At 35.4% G+C, this 20211-nt stretch overlaps 1 protein-coding gene across 6 annotated transcripts in view; it reads right to left on the bottom strand.

The window, feature by feature from the left end:
* The window catches only part of RGS12 (regulator of G protein signaling 12), a 78645-nt gene that overhangs the window by 9576 nt on the left and 48858 nt on the right, over nt 1-20211 (bottom strand). For 3 of the 6 annotated variants that reach the window (XM_066317423.1, XM_066317427.1, XM_066317426.1), the window contains 10 exons: nt 17045-17224; nt 15649-15802; nt 14336-14412; nt 12445-12645; nt 11571-11644; nt 9283-9409; nt 8258-8354; nt 6677-6741; nt 6002-6155; nt 667-3381 (listed from right to left, as the gene is read on the bottom strand). In XM_066317423.1, the coding sequence (XP_066173520.1) occupies nt 2747-3381; nt 6002-6155; nt 6677-6741; nt 8258-8354; nt 9283-9409; nt 11571-11644; nt 12445-12645; nt 14336-14412; nt 15649-15802; nt 17045-17224 (1764 nt within the window). In that variant the 3' untranslated portion in view covers nt 667-2746. The other 3 variants (XM_066317428.1, XM_066317424.1, XM_066317425.1) reach the window with 3 other exon arrangements.

Below are 20211 nucleotides of genomic sequence, written 5' to 3'. Positions count from 1 at the left end.
TTCAATTCTTGACTGGAGACAGTTTCCAGAAGTCTTTATTATAATTATGTACATCATCAAATAGCCTTTCCATGCAAACTCCAATCATGAAAATAGAAAATTTTTGTTTCAGCCCACATTTTTTCCATAAAATCACCGTTCTTCTATAGAATACAGTTCCCATTAAATAGTAGTGTGTTGTGAGAAGAGTGCAGAATACAGCCAATATATGCAATAAGATTGTAGCAAAAAAAAGGGAAGATGTTTTATATATTTTTAAAAAATCTTTGTTATTCCAAAAAAAAAAAAAATCTCATTTGTCAGAAAGCTAAAAGGAATTCAGATTTTTAGTTTTGCAAAATTAGTTTGGTTACTTACTGTCACAGGTGACTATGACAAAATGATATGACACAATCACCACACAGTACACTAGCTGGAATACATGCTAATTAAAATACATTTTTGTAAAATTAAATTCAATATGGAGGGTACTAGCTATTTATTGTGAAAAAGTCTGAATAATTTTAGAATGGGAACTGCTACAGGACTTTCAACTGTTTTATTTTTTCATGGAGGCCCACAAATATGTGGGAACACAGTGACTTTTGGAAAAACTGCATTTTAATCTCCCAGAGCACAATGAGACCTAGTTAACAGCATGACAAGCCTCTCTGCAGAGTTGTGTTGTTTTTATTTTTATTAGGCTTCACAGTGCTGTTATGTAGGACCCATCTCAAAGAGTGAAAAGAGTAGTGTGGTCTCCAGCACTCAACCAATCCTTCATTTCTTACCCAAGACTATCAAATAAAGAGGTGATTACTTTGGTTATTCCACAGCAAACGAGCTGAGATCACCAGCTCGCTTCTTAAAGACCAGGGAAGAGTTGCTTTAGTTTAAAATAAGAAGGAAAGTAATGAATATAAAGCCCAAGAACCCAAAGACAGAAGAAATTCTCCTTTCAGGAGTTCCTGTTATGACTAATTCAAAAGAAATCTCCTGTCTTATCTGCCTTCTGGAGCACATGCCAATGCTATGGAATTTCACATGTGACCCACCAGCATCTCAAGACAGCATTTGCCCTTTGATGTCTAAATTATTAACAAATCTAATGTTTGTCAGCTTTGTCTCATGGTAATTGGTAGTTCATATCTAGTTATCTGTTTGTTATAAGAAGGTAATTTCAATCAGAATTCTTAATCCAGGACTGGATTTTTTAAATAATGAAGAAAATGAAAGCTTAAAACCAGTTTGCGTAACTAGAGCTAGAATTTATTACTCCTGAGAGAACAAGGATACAAAATACATGTGAAAACTACACAAAGATTTCTACAAAGTAAAAAGTAGAAAGTGGGAAAAGGGAAAGCTACAGCTCAGTGGTTACACAGAAACTTATGGCATGCATTAAAATATTGTAAATTCATGAAGGTTTTTTTAAGTGCAAATGGTTTTTTTAAACATTTCTCACTGAAAAATATGCAAATTGATACCTATGTTGTACACTTGACATATTATCAGAAAGACACCAACACAAATCTATGCATATATACATCAATATGTCTGAAGTACATTTTGTGGTTCTGTTATTCATAGGCACTGGTTACAAGTCCGTCCAATACTCAGTTTCAGAAATTAAATGATAGTGCTTATAGAACATTTCTCAGATACTACTAATAAAGGAATTGGCTTTTAAAATAGCAAGAGGATGAAATAATTTGCATTGCCATTTATAAGCATTCAACAACCAAAAAAGTATTTACAAATCATCAACCATACAGATAAAGAACAGTATCAAATACTCTGTGTAAAAAGATAAATAATTAAAATGTATATTCCCACATCACAAAGAAATGTGATCATACAAATATGGCACCATATGTTTGTGAAACATCAAAAATAAATGTAGCACATAGATACCTCTTCTTATATTTTACATTAAAATGCACAGTACAATGACTGTAAAATGTCAATGTCATGACACCCATTGTCTTCAAATTCCTGTTTCTGGTAATAGCAATTATTATTAGAGTCCATGTTTATAAAGAAATTCCATACTTCAGCCTTGGGCTAATATTGCTCTGTGATATTGCTAGACCATGAAACTTACATCCTAAAAAAGTTACATATTTTCTTTAAAATTATCTAATAGAAAGCTACCTGACATGTGAATATTCTGGGAGAAAGTGTGATAGATGAAATCTATTTCTCTGTGTAGCAAAGCTTGGGTTAAAAAAAATAACGTTTTTATTTTTAGTCACAAATATCAAATTTATTAGTGAAATATATTTTAACTTGAGGCTTATCCATTTAAAATTTTAATCATAAACAGTACTGCAATTTTCAACACACAATTAGGGGTTTTGTTAAAGTACTTAAACTTCCAAACCCTAATCATGTATCTCATTATGAGAAATGGATCAGAAAGTCTGGAACACAACAGTGCTATGGAGCTCAAAATGCTGATACCCTGTTTTGTACTCTGAGGGTGAATGAGATAATTATAGCACGTGGATGTATTTCAAAGGTTTGTCTGCATGTGGCCATTTTTGGTTACATGCCAAATCCAAACAAAAGTACATTGTTAAAGGCAACCAGAAGTATTACAGTTAGAACAGACTAAGGCAATTAAAATCTTTTTTCCTTCTTTTTTTGGTTAAAAAAATAAAATAAAATAATAAGGTGCGGAGAGAATTTTCTTTGTTTTAAAATGGGTGCCAAATCCTGATTAACAGTGCCAAAGAAAAGTAGTTTTACACAAAAGGAAAGACTATTAAAATCTAGAAATACCTGAATTGGATCTTTGATATCCAGATTTTTCCTGATTACCTGCAAAAGGAGTTGGGGGTAGATAGTTGGCTTCCGTGAGTTTACTGATGTCTGACAGTGGCGTTGGTGGTGGCGGTGGTAGCAAAGTGCTGTTAGGGCTACTAATATCTCCTTCAGCCACAAGAGTCAAGTCTGCCACATTTTCATCATCTACCATCTGAATGCCTTCGGCCTGCAACTCTCTTGACTGCCTTTTCCACACCGTGGCATTGCTCTCCTGTGCGTGAGGGATTGGAGACAACGGAGGACTAAAAGGAACACTGAAAGTCTTCTGGCTGTGGAGGGCTGCCAAAGCAGATTTATGTTTGTTTTCTGAGTAACCCATTCTCTTTACTGAATTTTCGTTAAAGTTTTGCACGGACTCCTGTTTTCCACTGGGTGATGTACATCCGTCACTGCCATCACTTTTCGAAGCTCGCTTGCTGAGGCCTTTAGGACCTGCGGGAGTAGATGAGGATGGTTCTGGTCCAGTGGGTGGTAAACGAAGAAAGTCAGGAAGAATAAGGTCTTCTTTCCTTAGCAGTCCACGTTGGTCATCTGCTCTGTTACTTTGTGCTTTGGATATGAGTTCAAAAAATTCTATTGGGGAAAAACCCAAAATTGACAAGTTTTTGTCAGAAAGTGCAATGCCATTAAAACGTACATTTTCAGCACATTTATTTTCCATGAAGATCTTCAATTCTTTCAATGCTGCCTTGAAATAAGATCCCATGTTAATTAGGAACTTTTTCAATTGCAGCAATGTTCACTAGCATCACTATAATTAAGACCATCAGCATTGCTATTGTAAGAGTTTTGCAGTTTAGAACAGCTGCAATTCACTGAGCCTTGAACACGTCTTCTATTTTACGCAGTTAATAAATCTGTACACACACGCAGGATTTTATAATTCTTTATACAAAACAAGGCTCTAGTCTTACAGACAATGGGTGCACGTTTTTATATTCTGGATGGGTTTCACCCATCTTAACTCAAAAATAGCATGCCATTTGAACATTCAAAGATTCAGAATGTTGCAAACTTCCTTGTTATATTGAGTTTCTCTCAGAGTAATTATATTTTATCACAGTTTAAATTCAATTCATGGTGTAGTTTTAAACCAGGATATCATCATCACGGGGTATGATCAGATGATGATTTAAGTAACCCCATTTTACTTGGAGCTCTGCAATGAATCGGTAGCTTACAGGTAATCAGTAAACATCCAAGGAGCCATTACCAAAAGCAATGGGGCAGCTTTTTAAAGACGCTTTAACACAATTAGAAGTGATTTTCTGATCATGTCCCTAATGATATCCAATGGTTTAATATGTTTCTATATATAAATAATACTCATAGTAGATCAACACTGTTCTAAAAAGTTTCAAAACTTGGCAACAAGAAACTTATCAATTGTAAGCCAAGAATTATTTCACTCCTCAAAAAAGAAGCATTGCAACAATAAACAAACTCTTTGGTACAAAACATAGACATATAAAAATATGTAATTCTTAATATAGGGTCTCTGCATGTCCTAATTTTTCAAGAAGAAAGCATTTTAACTACAGAATATTAAAAGATGCTTAAAAAGGCCATCTCCTACAGATTAATTAAAATCAACAGTTCCAACCCAGCTTATAAACACTGTTTGAAGCAAAAGCCATTAAGAAATAAAGCAACAGAACACTATTATCAGTTTTAACTTAGCATAATATGAAGTCATACACTTGCTCTTGTATGACCTTATTCCTAAATCCTCTACTCATACTTGGCAGGCTTTGCAATGTATTCGTAAAAATTACTTTTTAACATGCTTTTTCAAATGCCATAAAATCTGAACGTAGCCAAGATGGAAGCTTCAAAATGCTTCTTATTGCCAAAGTTTTGCAAAATGGCGGTAGGCATAGTAAAACATGCAACATTGCTAAGATGTGTCATACAAAAATGTTTCTGAAATTTCAAAGTTCATAGAACAGTTGTTTGTTTTTGCATTAAAAAACAGTCTACAACATTTGGTACTCATTTTCCAAACTTTGACAAATTTCACAAAACTCAAAATAAAATGTGAAAGCCTCGAATTCTGAAGTTTTCAAATTATGTTAATGTTTTACTCAGTCCTAGGAAAAAAAATGAAAGTATTAAAATGGGGAAAACAAGTTAACAAAAGAGTAAGCAACAGAAAATAATTTAAAATGCACTAATATTTTGTAATAACACTTATATTAAAAGACATCTAGTTTGCAGTAGAAGTTTTAGCCATAGCATTTTTTTTTCAGTTCTAGTCAGTGGAAATTTATTCACAGATGAACATTCAGAGGTAAACATTCATTTGCTGTATAAATGTGCATAACCAGGTTTTGGATATGCATAAAGAATAACTTCAGCAGTAAATTTTAATCTGTGGGTCAGATATGTCCTTTGAGGCTTTTTTTTTTTTTTTCTACATGGGAAAATAGGGAGGAGCATGTAGGGCTGACAGGCAGGTAATCACTTCAGTTCATGTCCTAGGGCATGGGGTCTTATGCCAAAATTTCTACTGCTACATCATTTTTATTTCTCTTTTGCCCATGAACATTTTTCTGTAAGAAAGCAAATTCTCTTAGGAGATTTTTTCTGATGAAATCACCAGAACTATTAAGATGCAATGAAGTTAAAAATAGGACTCAGGAAATGCAAGATTACCAATAACCTCTTTGCTTATTTCTACTTCTAAACACCTTTTCAGTGCATTTGCTGAATGCAAGTTTTCCTGTTGCCCATCATGTCTCCTCCGCAGTCAGACTGCACTGCCCTGGCTGTTACAGAGCTCAGCAGAAAACTTATAAAAATTCTTACCTGAGTACATTTGGGTCTACACTACTGTGGAGTGCCTGTTGAACACTTACATAGAGGTGAATAGAAAGCCAAGCTTCTACACAGCTTACACAGAATATCAAATGGGATGTTCAACTGCAGGTGAGTAACTAATTCCTTTTTATTTTACAGGAATTAGCTACCCCTCACTTTTGAAAATCCCACTGGGCACCGACATTGGTGTTTAGGTATTCTTAAAATTTTACCTTCAACTTGAGAAAACTTGACAATTCAAACACACCAAACAAAAATATAATGGTCACGACTATGATTTGCACAACACAGTATTAAACACATGGTACCTACACAGACACAAAATGTTTCTAAGACTACTTAGGTTAATATGTAAGCTATAAAGTTCACATACCCTCTGCTTCATCCAAATTTATTTTCTGACATTTTTTTTTCCCAATCTTTGCAATAGAGTCTTCTCTCTTTGACAGCCGGACTTCCCTAGCATTTTTTCCATTTTCGCCTTTCATTTTGATAGAATTAGACTTTCCTAGAGTTCTTCCCTCTCCCTGCATTAGAAGGAAAGTTAAGGTACTACTTACAATTCAGGCTCTATCATTGTATACATAATATGGTCTAAAGGAATGGGGAAAGTTATTTTGGAAACACATTTCTCTAACACCACAACAAATGCTTTAGTTTAGTCTTGATTATGGCAAAGAACATTTGCCATAGCAGCTCCCAAAAATGTCAAAACATATATAATATTGTTTAGTCTGAAGAATTCACATAACTGAAAGGCCTTTGAACTACAGAGTGGCTCAATCATTTTCAAACATAAATAAGCCAATGAGACACGAAACAACAAACACAACACAGTGAAAGAGTTAACTGATTCATCATGAAGACAAAGTTCTTCACATATAAATGCTGTTGACAGTGGAAAAATATCAGACAGATTACAGCTATATTCAATCTAGTTACACGATTTGGCCGATTCAAAATCATGTGTGAATGCAGCCTTTGATATAGAATTCTAGAAGGAAACAGAAGATGATCTAATGGAGAAAAATCGTTGCAGAAGACTTACAGTAGATCCTTGACTTCTTGAAGATACAGTTGCAGTCTGTTTTACTAATACGCCTCTTTGTTTCTCTGTAAACATTGAACATAAATATATCTTCTGTAACTATGGATTTATATGGATTATATATGGATTAATTCCCCAAAGATGCAAGATTGAAGAGACAATCACGGACACAACAGATTTTTGCTTTTAAATTGCTGTAATATGTACTCAGGAAATAGAGTGAGCATAGTTGATAACCCTGACAGTTTCAGTAAAAACCTACCAGAATCTCCCTCCCATCTTCAGATTTTTCCCTCACATTGACACTACTTTTAAAGTTAAAAGATGCTGTAATTTCACTTACGTACCAAATTTTCAGTTGTTTTAGATCAAATAATTGTAAAATCTGGCAATTCAGTCTGCAGTTCTCAAAATTATAATTTAAAAAAGAAAATTAAAAACAGCAGAAAAGATCACTGAAAGGCCATGTTGAATCTTTTCCATCCTGTTTCATGCATCAATTATTTTGTAGACACTGCTGTATCCTCCTTGCCATTTTCTAAGTAACCAAAAGTCTCCATCAAATTAAATCTGCCTACAGCAAATATAGTAACACAGGATCATAGCCCTCTTTCACTGGTACACTGCCACAGAGCCAACCCACTGCCAGAATGATCCTCTATGATTTAGGCTTTTACGCCTGCTGGCAGCACACTTGATTTAGGCTTTACTTGTAATCCTTAAACTAATTATCTGTGAGAGTATTTCAATTGGAAACTTTTTTCAAAAAAACAATTGGTTCTGTTGGTTAGAAAAACGACAAATCTGATTCTCCTCAATAAATACCTCTATGTTTATAATCCCAGTTATTCCTCAAAAAGGATCTCTGCCTTAAGTCTATTTAATTTAACCATATCTAATTTAGTTTTTGAAAATAAGCATTTGATATCTCTAAAAAGGTCTCCTAACGAAGCCAAACCTTTACTCTCAAGGCTGCTAACATTAATCTAGAGTGTTAATTGTGCCAAAAGACTGACAACTGTTTAGGTGAGAAATTTTTATTTTCCCAATTATGTTGCCTAAGTAAGCATGAGTTTTATCCTTTTTGGTGTTTTTTTCAGAAATCATCACTAGAAACTGGAGAAGTAGGCTCTGCTACTTTCTCATGCTTAAGGACAATATGACAGCAGCACATATAGCTGCTGTACAAACTGCATTTGTTTTCCTTATACAGAATGTCCCTTACTGAATAATTGCCAAATGCACAGAAGATATTTGGCACTTTACTCTCATTATTATTACTGGGCAGTGTGTTCCTAAGTCTGTGTGTGGATCTGTGGTTGAGTGCAAACAAAAAATTCAAATATTGATACAGCAAAATTTCTTGCAGCAACTGTAAAAGTACTTGCTATCACAGATTAAATCAATCTTCAACCTTCAAAAACTGTGCTGCTTTTTAGTTTAAAAGAACATATGCCACATGTTATATATCTAAATTTAATCACATTTACCTCATCTTCACATCAACAGGAAACACTAACCATAGTCAAGGTTTATAAAACTGACTTGGAACCATAAACAAAAGCTTTTATACAAACTTACCTCTACCCTTTGACGGTTCTTTTTCATCTAGAACAACCCGTTGACCATCCAGATTAGATATAGGGACACCAAGATCAAGTGGTTCCTGCTCACCACTCTAAAGTCGGATCACAGTTTGTATGTAATAGAGAAAAAGCTGTTTTCAGAAGAAATTTATGCAGTCTGATATTTTTGAATGAAAACAAGAAAAGCATTTCTGTGTTTCAGAGTAGCTTCAATACATCCTTCTACCATTGTAAAAGTGTTTATTCCAGTGGTGTAAAACTACCTTGACTTCAGTGAGTGTAATCCTCATCTGTGCGAAAATGGTATTTGGGTAAAAAAAGATACATGGAGAGAAAAAAATCATCCACTTTGTAAGTGTGCCCAAATAGCGTCATTAATAGGTATGTTCAGCAAATCATGTTTTTCAGAGGACATCCAAGATTATCTTTTATTCTAAATTGACTGCATTTCATTAGTTTTGTAATTTCGTTGAATGAAGTTACCTTTATACCATCGTGCTTTTCAGTTATCTTAAAAACTCAGACTTGTTCAAGCTAAGATAGCATACAGAAATACCAAAAAATTAACTTTACATTCCTAGGTATTCCAGCATAATAGAAAAGAGAACATGCTAGCCAAGAGTTCAGTAGTAGAGACACTGAATCAGTCTGCTTTCACAAAAAATTTCTGCAAGGGAATTCGTGGTAACTCATGATTCCCAGGATAATGGAACAAAAGCTTTAATCCAACCAACTTTCACTGGCTAATAATGGGAGTCAAGCTCTGGAAGAAGCAAAGTTTAGGATGCTTGCTTATTTAGGATGTTGGATGTATTCTGAAGAAAATATAAAACAGATGTAGACTAAATATTTGAGGTAACTACTATTAGCATATGGTCATAAGTATGATGTATTTTATCTCAAACGTAGCTATAGATATTTAAATGCTGATTCTCAGGAGAGGAATCTTTCCAGGCACTATCATATGATCTCCTCCAGACAGAAAATACTGCTGCTTGAATTACATCAAAGAATACTTACTAGTCTTGCCACAAGTTCATTAAGATTTAACCCATATTTTGCAACAACAGGCCTCAAGACCTCTGTTACTGGTTTGGTGGGTTTCGCCTTCAGACCAACTGACCGATTGATAGGAACAAGATCCAGCCTGAAACACAGCAATTGGAACATTAAGTATGAAATATTCCAGTAAATAAAGTCAACAGAAATATCCAACCTACAGCAAAGTTACACCAATTTACAGCTAGTAACTAGCTGGAACTGCAGTAGCACCAATCTATGCTAAACTGAAGTGACAAAGAATTTATTATTATTATTATTATTACTTGTATTTTACACAAATAAAAATTGTACTGTTTCACTCGCCAGAGCCAGCCTGAGCCACTCTATTTCAGACCAAGCACTTCCATATTTACAGGGAGACCAGTTTGGTCTTCCATATCTACTCTGACCAGTTTAGTTCAGGACTCCTTCCAAAGTGACTCCGTGCCTGGACTACGGATTTGGATGCAGGAAAAATATTTCTTCTCAGTTCCACAAGAGAGACTCACAACTTCTTACACAATTAAATTAGATGGATTTGGACAAGTATTTTGATTTTTAAGCATACTAACAAACACAGTGGAACTCCAGATGATGCTACTTCTTGAGGGTTTGTGTCACGGTATGATGAAATACTGGTATAAGAGAAACTTACATACCAAAGCTGAAAAAGTAATTAACTTAGAATTTACAGGCTAAAGATAGCTCCCTAGAGAGCCTATTTTACAATTTTGCATTATTAAAACAGCAAAAGAATAATTAAACGCAAAAACAATAAAAAAAATTCAACCCAAACAACAAATTCATTAGCGTCTATTTCCCTGCACAGAGCTGTGCCTAGCTTTGTTTGGTTTTGTTTTTCAAATGCTCTTCATCTGTGCCCTGAATCCTACATAAGCCTCATCTGACTGTAATGGTTCTATAGCATGAAATCAAGGACAAGCTTACTACTAACAAAACAATCGGAAGAAATTAATGGTATTACGATTAGAAATATTAGTATTATCAGTAATTTTTTCCGTCACAATTAAATATAAAACTCATGTATTACCTCACAAAAATCACTTAAATACAAGATGTTTAATCATGTTGACTTTTCCACAAGAAGCCAGAATAACTGAAACTTTGTCTTTCATATTTTCACTGAATTTAACAGTTACTAAATTGAAATGATCCATTTTAATCATTAGCTGGTAATTGATACAGAAGTGGCAAACATTGAGGTAACTAAGTATAGCCACACAACATTTCTCCTTTGTCTGAAAATGTTCCAAATATGTGACTGTATTTGCTTACATAGCATCTAGCCAGAGAAGGGAATAATGTAGAACATTTCTACATTTTAATTATCACACAAATAACATATGGTACTGCCTACTTAAAGTTCCTTTTTAACTTGGAGACTCAACAAGCTCACACCTAATAAGACTGCTCAATCTCAATTTCAAAATTAAATATGCTATTCAGTATTTATTTACCTGAAGTACCTTTAAATAGAAGCCCAGCTTCCTAAGGAAAAGTAATATAGAGCCAAAATAAGGAATGCCTGACAAAAGAAAGCTTATTCACTTCAAAAGTCCAGGTCAGTAATGTAATACATTTTATTTCAATATTTTTTCCTGAAATAATTTTTTCAGGAGTTTTCAAAGCATTAGTTTGGATTCATTTTGGAAAAAAAAAAAAAGTTATTTGAAAAAAAAACACACACTATCAAATATAGCACATAAAACTAAATATATAATGCACTGTATTTATTATATCTATACTAATAATTTAACATTGACTTGTTTAAGATTCAGGGTTCATCAGATTAATTTTATTTGTACAATTAGTCTTACTATAATTTTCCAGGTGGGCATATAATTACAGATATAAATGAATGGGAACATGTCATTAATAAATATATCCATTTAATTTTAAGACTAGGAGACTCATAGTTCAATTTCCATATCCTTCTTTTGCTATTCCAACCTAACTAAACATATTTCTTTCTGGCGTGATCCACAGATGTGCCCAATGCTTTCACAGCTTCCTCAGCTTGAGCATTTTGACATCATAATAATATTTAAATGTCCCTAAAATGGAACACTGGCATCAAAATTCCACTTGCATCCCAAGAGCAATCCAGAAACCACCCTCCTGCAGCTGCACAGCCTCCTGCTTCACTGCACAGGTAACTGGCAACATACCCTTTACTGCACTTACAAAAAGTAAAATGGAAAACAGGGTGGAAAAGGCCAGAGGAAGAGATTATTTTTGACTCTCACCGAAATAAAGTGCGTTTTTCTAAGCGCAGGTCCCGAGACTCCAGGATACTGCTGTCTTGGTGCAACACCAGGGGCTACAGAGCACATCAGGACAAAAGAAGAGAGCAAATTAACTTCAAACTATGTAAAAAAGAGCAGCTTTGTTGTTAAGTTTTTTTAAGGTAACTCAGAATATTATTAATATAAGTTGCACTCATTCTACTGACTGTTCCTTTACAACATGGAACATGATTAAAGGGTGTTTTCTTTTGGCTAGGTGTGAAACAATCACCAAAATTCAATTTCCACTGGAGTCAGCAGGTGTTCAGAAACTTGGTTTTATAAAACAAACTTAGACTCTTCAGCTTACATAAACTACATAGAATGATGCATTAGAAAATATGGCCAGCTAACAGTCTTTATAAGCTTTAAAAGCCCATAGCTATGAATATTCATTGAATTTTGTCATCATAATCATCTAGATGGATCAAAAGCAGGAATTTAAGAGAATAAATACTTCATATCCACAGTTTCTCTTTGAATTGGAAATATTTCTGTTGGACTAAGAGCCACCACACACACTGCACCATTCACAAAGATTGTTGTATTGGAAATTTTCCTCAATATTAAAACCTGTTACTCATTTCTAGCATTAATGCACCCCATTCACCTTTGAACTAGATGCCACTATGTTTTTGGGCCTTAATGCAGTAGCATCTACTACCAGACATTTGTGTTTTTTGTGGATAATTCAATTCTCCTTCAATTAACCAGCACTGCCAATGTTAAACTATGGGCAGAACCAGAAGAGACGTGTCAGTATGGAGAGAATAGAAAATTTATTTGTAAAACGGGGACCAAAATGCTTCCAAAAATGCCCAGGAATATGCAGTACCTTATCACCTCCAACTAGAAACAGGTCCACTGCAGCTATGTTGATGCCATGTTTCTCACAGACTCCAGAGAGCACTTCTTTGATGGAGAACCCAGATTTCACAGCCATCTTGCTCGATGAACCATCCGGAAGGTTTACACAGCAGTATTTGGGGGATTTGTCTTTATCTGGTACAAATGCAGGCAATCTTGAGGTTTCAGACTTGAAAGGAAAAAGAAAGGTCAGTGCCCAACTAGTGAAAATTAGGACTGGGTATAAACTTTCAGAGTCTGTACAGATCAAACCAAGCCAAGCACCATACTTTCTACCATGCTTTAGAAATCTTCCCAAATACCACAAATATCATATAGATTTAACTCCTAGGGAAAAAGATCACAATATCCTGTGGGTAAAGATCACAATACTGCACAAATCTAAATTTATTTCAAGAGCAGATGAAGTTTTACACAGCAAGTGTATAAACCAGTTACAAGACTTACTACGGAACTCCTAGGTAAAAAATATAAAAGTAAATAAAATCTTATTAAGCATCCAAATAGTTAACTATCTGTGCTCAATAATGTCCTACTGATGTAAAAAATACCATTGGCACCCTATGAATCAGCAAGTGAAGAGGAATGCCTTTAAATATCAGGTTACTCTATCTTTCCGAATTTCCTCTTCTTTCGACATAATAGAAATTTTACACATAAATATACCACAGAGGAATTAAAATTTTAGAATTATTTGCTTCATGGGCATAAATTGTTTTTATTAAAGGGAATAAGTACTACAATATTATGGGCTAGGCACTCACCTTTATTCTAGAGTAACAGTAGAATAGTAACACTACTACTAAATACCAAAAGTATCTTTGAAAGTTTAACCAAAGGGTCACTTATAACTTAAAAGGACACTAAAAAACATTGGTTTTGACAGCCCTTTAGGGTACTCATCATGCTTTTTCTCTTTTCTTTAACTTGGTGCTTCTCATTCAAATCACAGTAACTTTCTGACTTAAATCAGGTGGGAGTAGGAGAGAAATGAGGGGTTGTTGCTTTAGGGAGGCTTTGCATTTTCTATTTTTTAAGACAAGACTTTTCTGCAACAGAAATAAACATGACTTCACCATGCTTGTTTCCCTGATCAATATTTTTAGCATAGATAAAATTACACAGTTGTTAGTTAATGGTTAATTACACAGAATCTAGTCTATTAGAGGGATATCAAAAGCATTAAAAAAAACCTTTAAAATTTCCTTTTTTTAGATTCTTCCTCCATGTCAACATAGATAAAATAAAGCATTAAATCTATGTTTTATTAATACTGTTTTAATTTTGCACCCCACTAGTTTTACACTGTAAAGGCAGAACTTGATGGTTAGAAATCACAGTGCCTTCACTTGTTAATTTCTTAGCATGACAAAGTGTTTGCAACAAACTTCTCAGGTTTTTCAGGCCAAGTTAAGTCATAATGACAAGAATACACACCTTTAACAGAAACAGACACTGGCACAACAAAAATCAACCTAATGCAACTTGCATTCCCCTTTATTGCATAGTCCAAGAAGACGGAAAACTTTAACTTGTGGTTGTTCAAAGCAGATTCTAAAACAAACTGTTTTTAAAGAGCTACAAAAGGGAAGCTTTATTCTGTTAGTTCACTGGTGCCCAATATTAAGATAGACAAGCATATCCAAGGACAGAATAAGAAGTAAGGTATGAATACTACTTCTAATTCATTTCTAACACTCTAAAGTTGCCTAATATTACATCTTGTACCCCAGCTGTATCACTTAAAAACCTTTCCCCAAGGCATTAAATCAAAGAAGCTGAATCCCACTATTCAGAAAATCAGTAATTCCCTGTTTTATCTGCTCCCCACTGGTTCATTAGTAAGAGGCAGCCATTACCAAGTCGAGACTAGCAGTGGATGACATGGAGCCTTGTGATTCCCGTCTGTATGACAATCCATTGGACTGAAAAGAATCTGTTTGTGCAAAGAACCAGCAATCAGTAAAATAGTTTTATTATTTATTATAACACAGAAAACTATTTCAAATATTAGCTTGTTGGGTCACAAGTTTTTCTTTTTTCATTAAAAGGAAAGAAACCACCAAATCTTCATAAAGTGCAAAGAAACATGGAAACCAAAGCAACTTTTGGTCAAGTGTTTCTTGGTTACGTAACTCTTGAATAAACTCACTTGTTTTTATATAAAAAAAAAGAAAAAATCTTTTTTAAAAAATTAGCTTAGTTAATTAGATTTAACAAGATTTCAATATTTTATCTTAAAAATTATTCTACTTCAGATATTCTCAAGGGAGATAAATATTTTTAAAAGTTCAAGTATGGTGTTAGAACACTAAAATCTAAGACAAATACTAGTCACTTTGAGAGGGTTATGTCTATGATCTCAGCAAATGCCTCTGATCTCGTCACATATGAATATACTAAGAACACTAAATTTATCCATATGATCAAAGGTATCCTGTGGGTCTGGGCATTTACCATAAGCAAAAAACTACAGTATCAAATATGGACCAAATTTGGTGCTTTGCTTGGATTTCATTATTTTTAACTCAACAGAGTATTTTACTGCAAAGCTTTCATCTCCTCCAGAGGCCACATACAGGTGCTTTCATAAGGGAACTCTTCCTTAAACTCTCAAACACAAATAAGTAACAAAACAGCAGGTTACAAGGGCTTTCACACCTCCGACTCTCCTTCATTTTAGTCAGGGAAGGTGAAAACAGATGGTAACTGTTCAAAAGTGAACATACCTGTGTGTTACTGATAAAAGAAAGAAAAGTAGGATAACGCAGATGGAGGAATTTTTAAATAGCTGTAACTATAGCACTATTTGCTGTACTGCTCTTGGACTTTTCTGTAAAGATTTGAAATTATGTTTCTATAAAAATAGTAGCGCTCTGTTTGAAAAAGCAATTACCAGCATACAGAAAGGCAGAATGTGCCAAAAAGTAGGAAAAAAAGAAGTCTTGTGGAAGTCAGTAAAAATAAATTTAAATATTTTCGTATTTTCATCTATTTACTTGTACATATTCCAGAAAACTGCAGCAATACTAGCCATGCTATGGCCCTCTGGCTTGGCAGTTCCTCTCCTCTGTCACTCCCAAGAATGCATTTAGATAGCAACTAATCATGGTGAGATTAGTCACATCTATTGCTGAAACAACCTTGAAACAAAGTGGAATGTGATACTCACCGTTTGGATAATCACCATTTTCTCTTCTCTTCTGTGATTTTCCCAAACTCTTACTTCTTGACCATGAGAAGAACGTTCCCCTTTTTTTCTTCTCAGTGTCCTCCTCTCCTGACTCTTCATTTAAAGATCTTCCTGACTTTGACTTACCACTTAGCTATCACCAAAACACAATTAAATCACTGGTTGGATCACAGTTGTGAGTATATTGTCTAAAATAAACCTTCCCACACTTCTTCCTAAAACAAGAGTGTGATGGCCAGGTTAGCTGCCTTCTTTACCCCACGCATAAGTGTCAGTGCCAGCATCCCTCTCAGCAGCAATCAAAAAACTCCCAAAAAACCTCACCAATGGCAACAAAAAGAAACAGAAAGATGGAAATATGCTACTTGGTAGGGAGTACAAAACAGTAGCTGGAAATGAGGCACGGAGAGCTCCAGCAAATAGGAAAGAACTGTCCCCATCTCACCAGTAATGCCTAAGTTGATGTGGAAAGGCCATTTGCCTTGCTTTTAAAACATTGAATTTCCCTTTGGTATTTTTCCTAGGCTAGGCTTGAACAAGAACAGCTTTCAAAGACAATGACAAAGTACTGTTTAACATTTACAAGTAAAATCAAGTATTTATTAGAGTTGAAGAATATAAATGTCAGGAATGTTTGATATTAAACTTAACTTGCTTTTAACAAGCTAGTATTCCTGTTAGATTATTAGAATATTCCTTGAAATGCTTCTTTTTAAAGGTTCCTAGTCATAAGAATACATAATGGCAGATGGGGTAATCTGTAGTGATTGACATGCAAAATGAAAAGTTATAATTTACCCATGCAGTTATGTAATGCAATGGTGGTATTATCTACACGAAGAAAAAATAAACCCTAAATAATGTCAAGGGATCAGTCAGTAAGACTACCGGTCTAATTTTTAAGCAACTGTACTTATTTATCAACAAATTCTTCATTTAGTAGGAGATAAGTTGAAAACTACCCTCTGCAAAAATGAGTTAGTTTAGGTTAAGCCTCCTCCAAAACTTCTGACAAAATGTCTCCTCTCAGCAAAGGTTAAATTATCACATCTTAATTCCCATACTGAACCAAAATAAGCTTCTGAACTGGAGCATTAACAAAATAATCCTTACTTTTTATTTGTACACATATAGTTAAATAATAATGAAGATTTAAAATTATATCCAGAAATTCAATATCTAGAAAACTGATTCAAAGGCAAGGATAAAACAAATAAGTATATTCGTGAGTACATAAAAATTTTGCAATTGTATTTACCAGCATCTCTAAGCGCACATTTTAATTTTATGTTATATATTATCTTGGATTTTCTAAAGAACTTGAAAAACATTATCTAAGAACTTGGTTTTGAGATAACAACAATGCAAAGGTCACCTTTTTTGGTGTTGACATGTTGGACTTCTCTGAACTGACACTGTGTTTAGAAGTAGGGCTGCTGGGAACACGCTGAGGGTCAGGAAGAGGACGTCCTTCCACTTCAGCTAAGATGCATTCTTGGTAAAGGGGGGATTTGAGGAAGCGAGTATAGCTATCAAACTTCATCAAGTTAAAAATCTGAAATTAAACCGCCATGGATAATGGTTACATACATTCCAGTAACACAGCAAGAAAATGCAGCAGGAAACTCCACAGAATTTAGGACATCAGGCTGTAAACAGCATAGGTACGACATTGTTTAGACCTGGCTAAATACACTGTACCCACTTTAAAGTAAAACGTGATTTGATCTATTCCCTTATTACAGGTTCAGAAAAAAGTAATGATTAGCACAAAGTGCCAGCTGAGATGCTGTAAAGTCTTGACAACACCATCCTCTTTTACTGCGCTGGTGCCATTCTGTGTGGGACATGTAGCATGCTGCCCATTTAAAACATTTTAAAGCTTGTTACACTAGCACTGTATGTGACAGGATTAAGTTATACAAATGTGTTTTAAGATAGCTGTGAACAAAAAAAGTTTGTGTTCTAGAACACACAAATATGATATAATTGCAACATACAATAATACACAATGATACAAGATACACAAAGTTAATTGCTGATGTGAGGAAAAGCTGAGAGCCCTTTACAGCAGATGTAATGTTCACAGAATCATGGAATCATTTAGGCTGCAAAAGACCTCTAAGATCATCACATCCAGCCACTAAAGCAGAACTGACAAGTGTTAACAGTAAACCACCAATATGTGCTCAATGATAAGGAAAAAATCCATCAGTATCTATGGACAATTCAATAATCAAGGTGCTGTAGATCTTGAAAGAGAACAGTTTACATTAAATAACCAATATTTATCTTTAAGCACAGAGGAAGAAAGCAGCTCTATACCAGGCCTGGAGCAAATATCTGAAGCTGATTTAACCAAAGCTAAATTTATGAAAGTGAAAAAGAGCTTTTTCTTAAATGCTAAATAATGCTTAAATTTTTTGTTCCATTTTTGGAAAACCTGCTGGTTTAAGTGAAATCCATACTTTAAGCTCTATATCTTCCCCTGTGATTCAGCTGATCTGAAAAAACAGTATGAATGGCTACTTCTTTGGACATGACAAATTCCCCACAAGCAATGGGAGGTATGCACCACCCAGCAGTTTATGGCATTCCCAAGAGTATAAAGGGAAGTCCATCACTGAGATAGAGTGGCCCATTTGCAGACGGAAGCCATGCTCCAGATTGTTGCAGCCACAGCCTTCTCAACAGGCTTTAGCCCAAAAATTATCTTGTAAACAGCAAGACAGAGCAGAGAGAATATGATCCTGCAGAGTCACAGAAACTAACTCAAACTGAATGCCAACTTCCATGTTTTCCCCTCTGTATATTCCCATTCCTGATTAGGGGCTGCCTGTTATCTTTGCTGGGCCTTCTAATGCACTGTTTTCCACATGGTAAGCTATGGAAAAATACTTCTTTATATGCTAGCTTTGATAGTCTGCAAATTAAACATACTTAATACAGCAAAAAAATTACAACCTTCTAATTTTGCTGGACAGTTATGAGAGCATAACTAATTTACCTTGAGCTGATTATCATCTGCCCTATGTTTCTAGCCCATACTACAGCCATGATTTCCTATATTTAGCATTATCATCATATTTACCTATCTTAACAATTTGTGCTTATTTGGAAAAGGCTAGCAGATGCTAGTTCTTGTTCTAACAAATGGGAAACATATTTTAAAAGCATCATTTGAAATTTTCAGGTAAGAATAGAAGAACTTAAATCCATTATCCACTCTACATGAAGTATATGTTATTCTTATTTTAGTATGTTCACCCAGAAACACTGAAAATGCTTGTTCTTACTCAATTTAAAAAAGGAACAACAGCCTAACTAGATACTTTGGCTGCACCCACACTGCCATTACAACCTCTAGAAACAAGATAATGGACACATTTGTCAGGACATGGACAGAAAGCAACTTCCAGGGGTATTCCCAACAGGCAGTGCTTGAGAGAGAGCAGCCTGCAAGTGTTTCCAAGGCACTTTCCCACACACTTCAGCAACTCCTCTGCAGCCTGACAGCAACCCTCCCTATGCCCCAGCACCACCCTCATCCAACCACCACAGAGCAGCACCTTTGCACTCTGTGGTCAGTGTTCAAATCTAAAAGATCTTGTGAAAGACCACAAATGCAGAGCTTTCACTTTATTAAGGCTGTGTCACTACCCTGAGCTGAACTTAACTACACAACCCACAGCTGTGTGTTCTCAAGGTGGTGCCACCCACCAAGACCACAAACTGACCTGCAGAACCACTCGCTGAAGCCAAGAAATTAAGGGCCACCAAGCAGCTGATTCCTCAGCACTGACCTCAGACAGGCAGCACAGCACCAGCACCTCAGGCAAGCTCCAAGGCCACATCCTTCAGCAGACGTAACTCTTATCCTGCTTCAATTAATTTTTCAGTGAAAGGAACAGAGGCACTGACAATCTGAGATAAGCAGGCCAGGTACAGACAGGCCTTGTGACTGGGACTGGACCCACAGCAGGACTTCTCATGAGCATTTTCTCCTGCATTATGAGCCCTCCAACTAAGGATACAGCAGTTTCAAAGGGACAAAACCTGCATCAGCCCTGTTACCCTGTACTCCAGCAACAGAGTACATCAGGACACCCTGTACTCCACCAAACGAATGGGAAAGGATAAGGAGGAATTCAAGCACCGTCTCCACAATGCCAGGATGACAAATGCATGAAAAACTGTCTGGGAAGGTGGTGGCTGGTAATTCCCACAGAAGGCTCAGGCCTGGGAGATGCATAAAGAGCAGCTATAAGGTCAGGCAGCCGCCAGCATTACAGTTAGACCACCATAGTTAGACCACCTACCTTTCTATCTCCACTTTTCAGGAGGATGACACTACACCCAGCTGCTCAGATTGCCCAAGAGCATGTGTTCTGGGAATGTGTCCTAAAATTGTTACCTGGTTCATTAAAGCTATGGCCCTGATTTCAAAAGGATGATATTGAAATTACTTGTACTAATAAACTAGTAGGGTGGAAGAGTTACCAAAGAGATGACTTAGGGAAAAAAGACCTAGAAACTTAAATT

This window comes from Sylvia atricapilla, chromosome 4 (assembly GCF_009819655.1).
Source record: "Sylvia atricapilla isolate bSylAtr1 chromosome 4, bSylAtr1.pri, whole genome shotgun sequence".
Classification (NCBI taxonomy): domain Eukaryota; kingdom Metazoa; phylum Chordata; class Aves; order Passeriformes; family Sylviidae; genus Sylvia; species Sylvia atricapilla.
The sequence above is the reverse complement of the archived record's forward strand: the minus strand, read 5'-3'. Positions and strand labels throughout refer to the sequence as shown.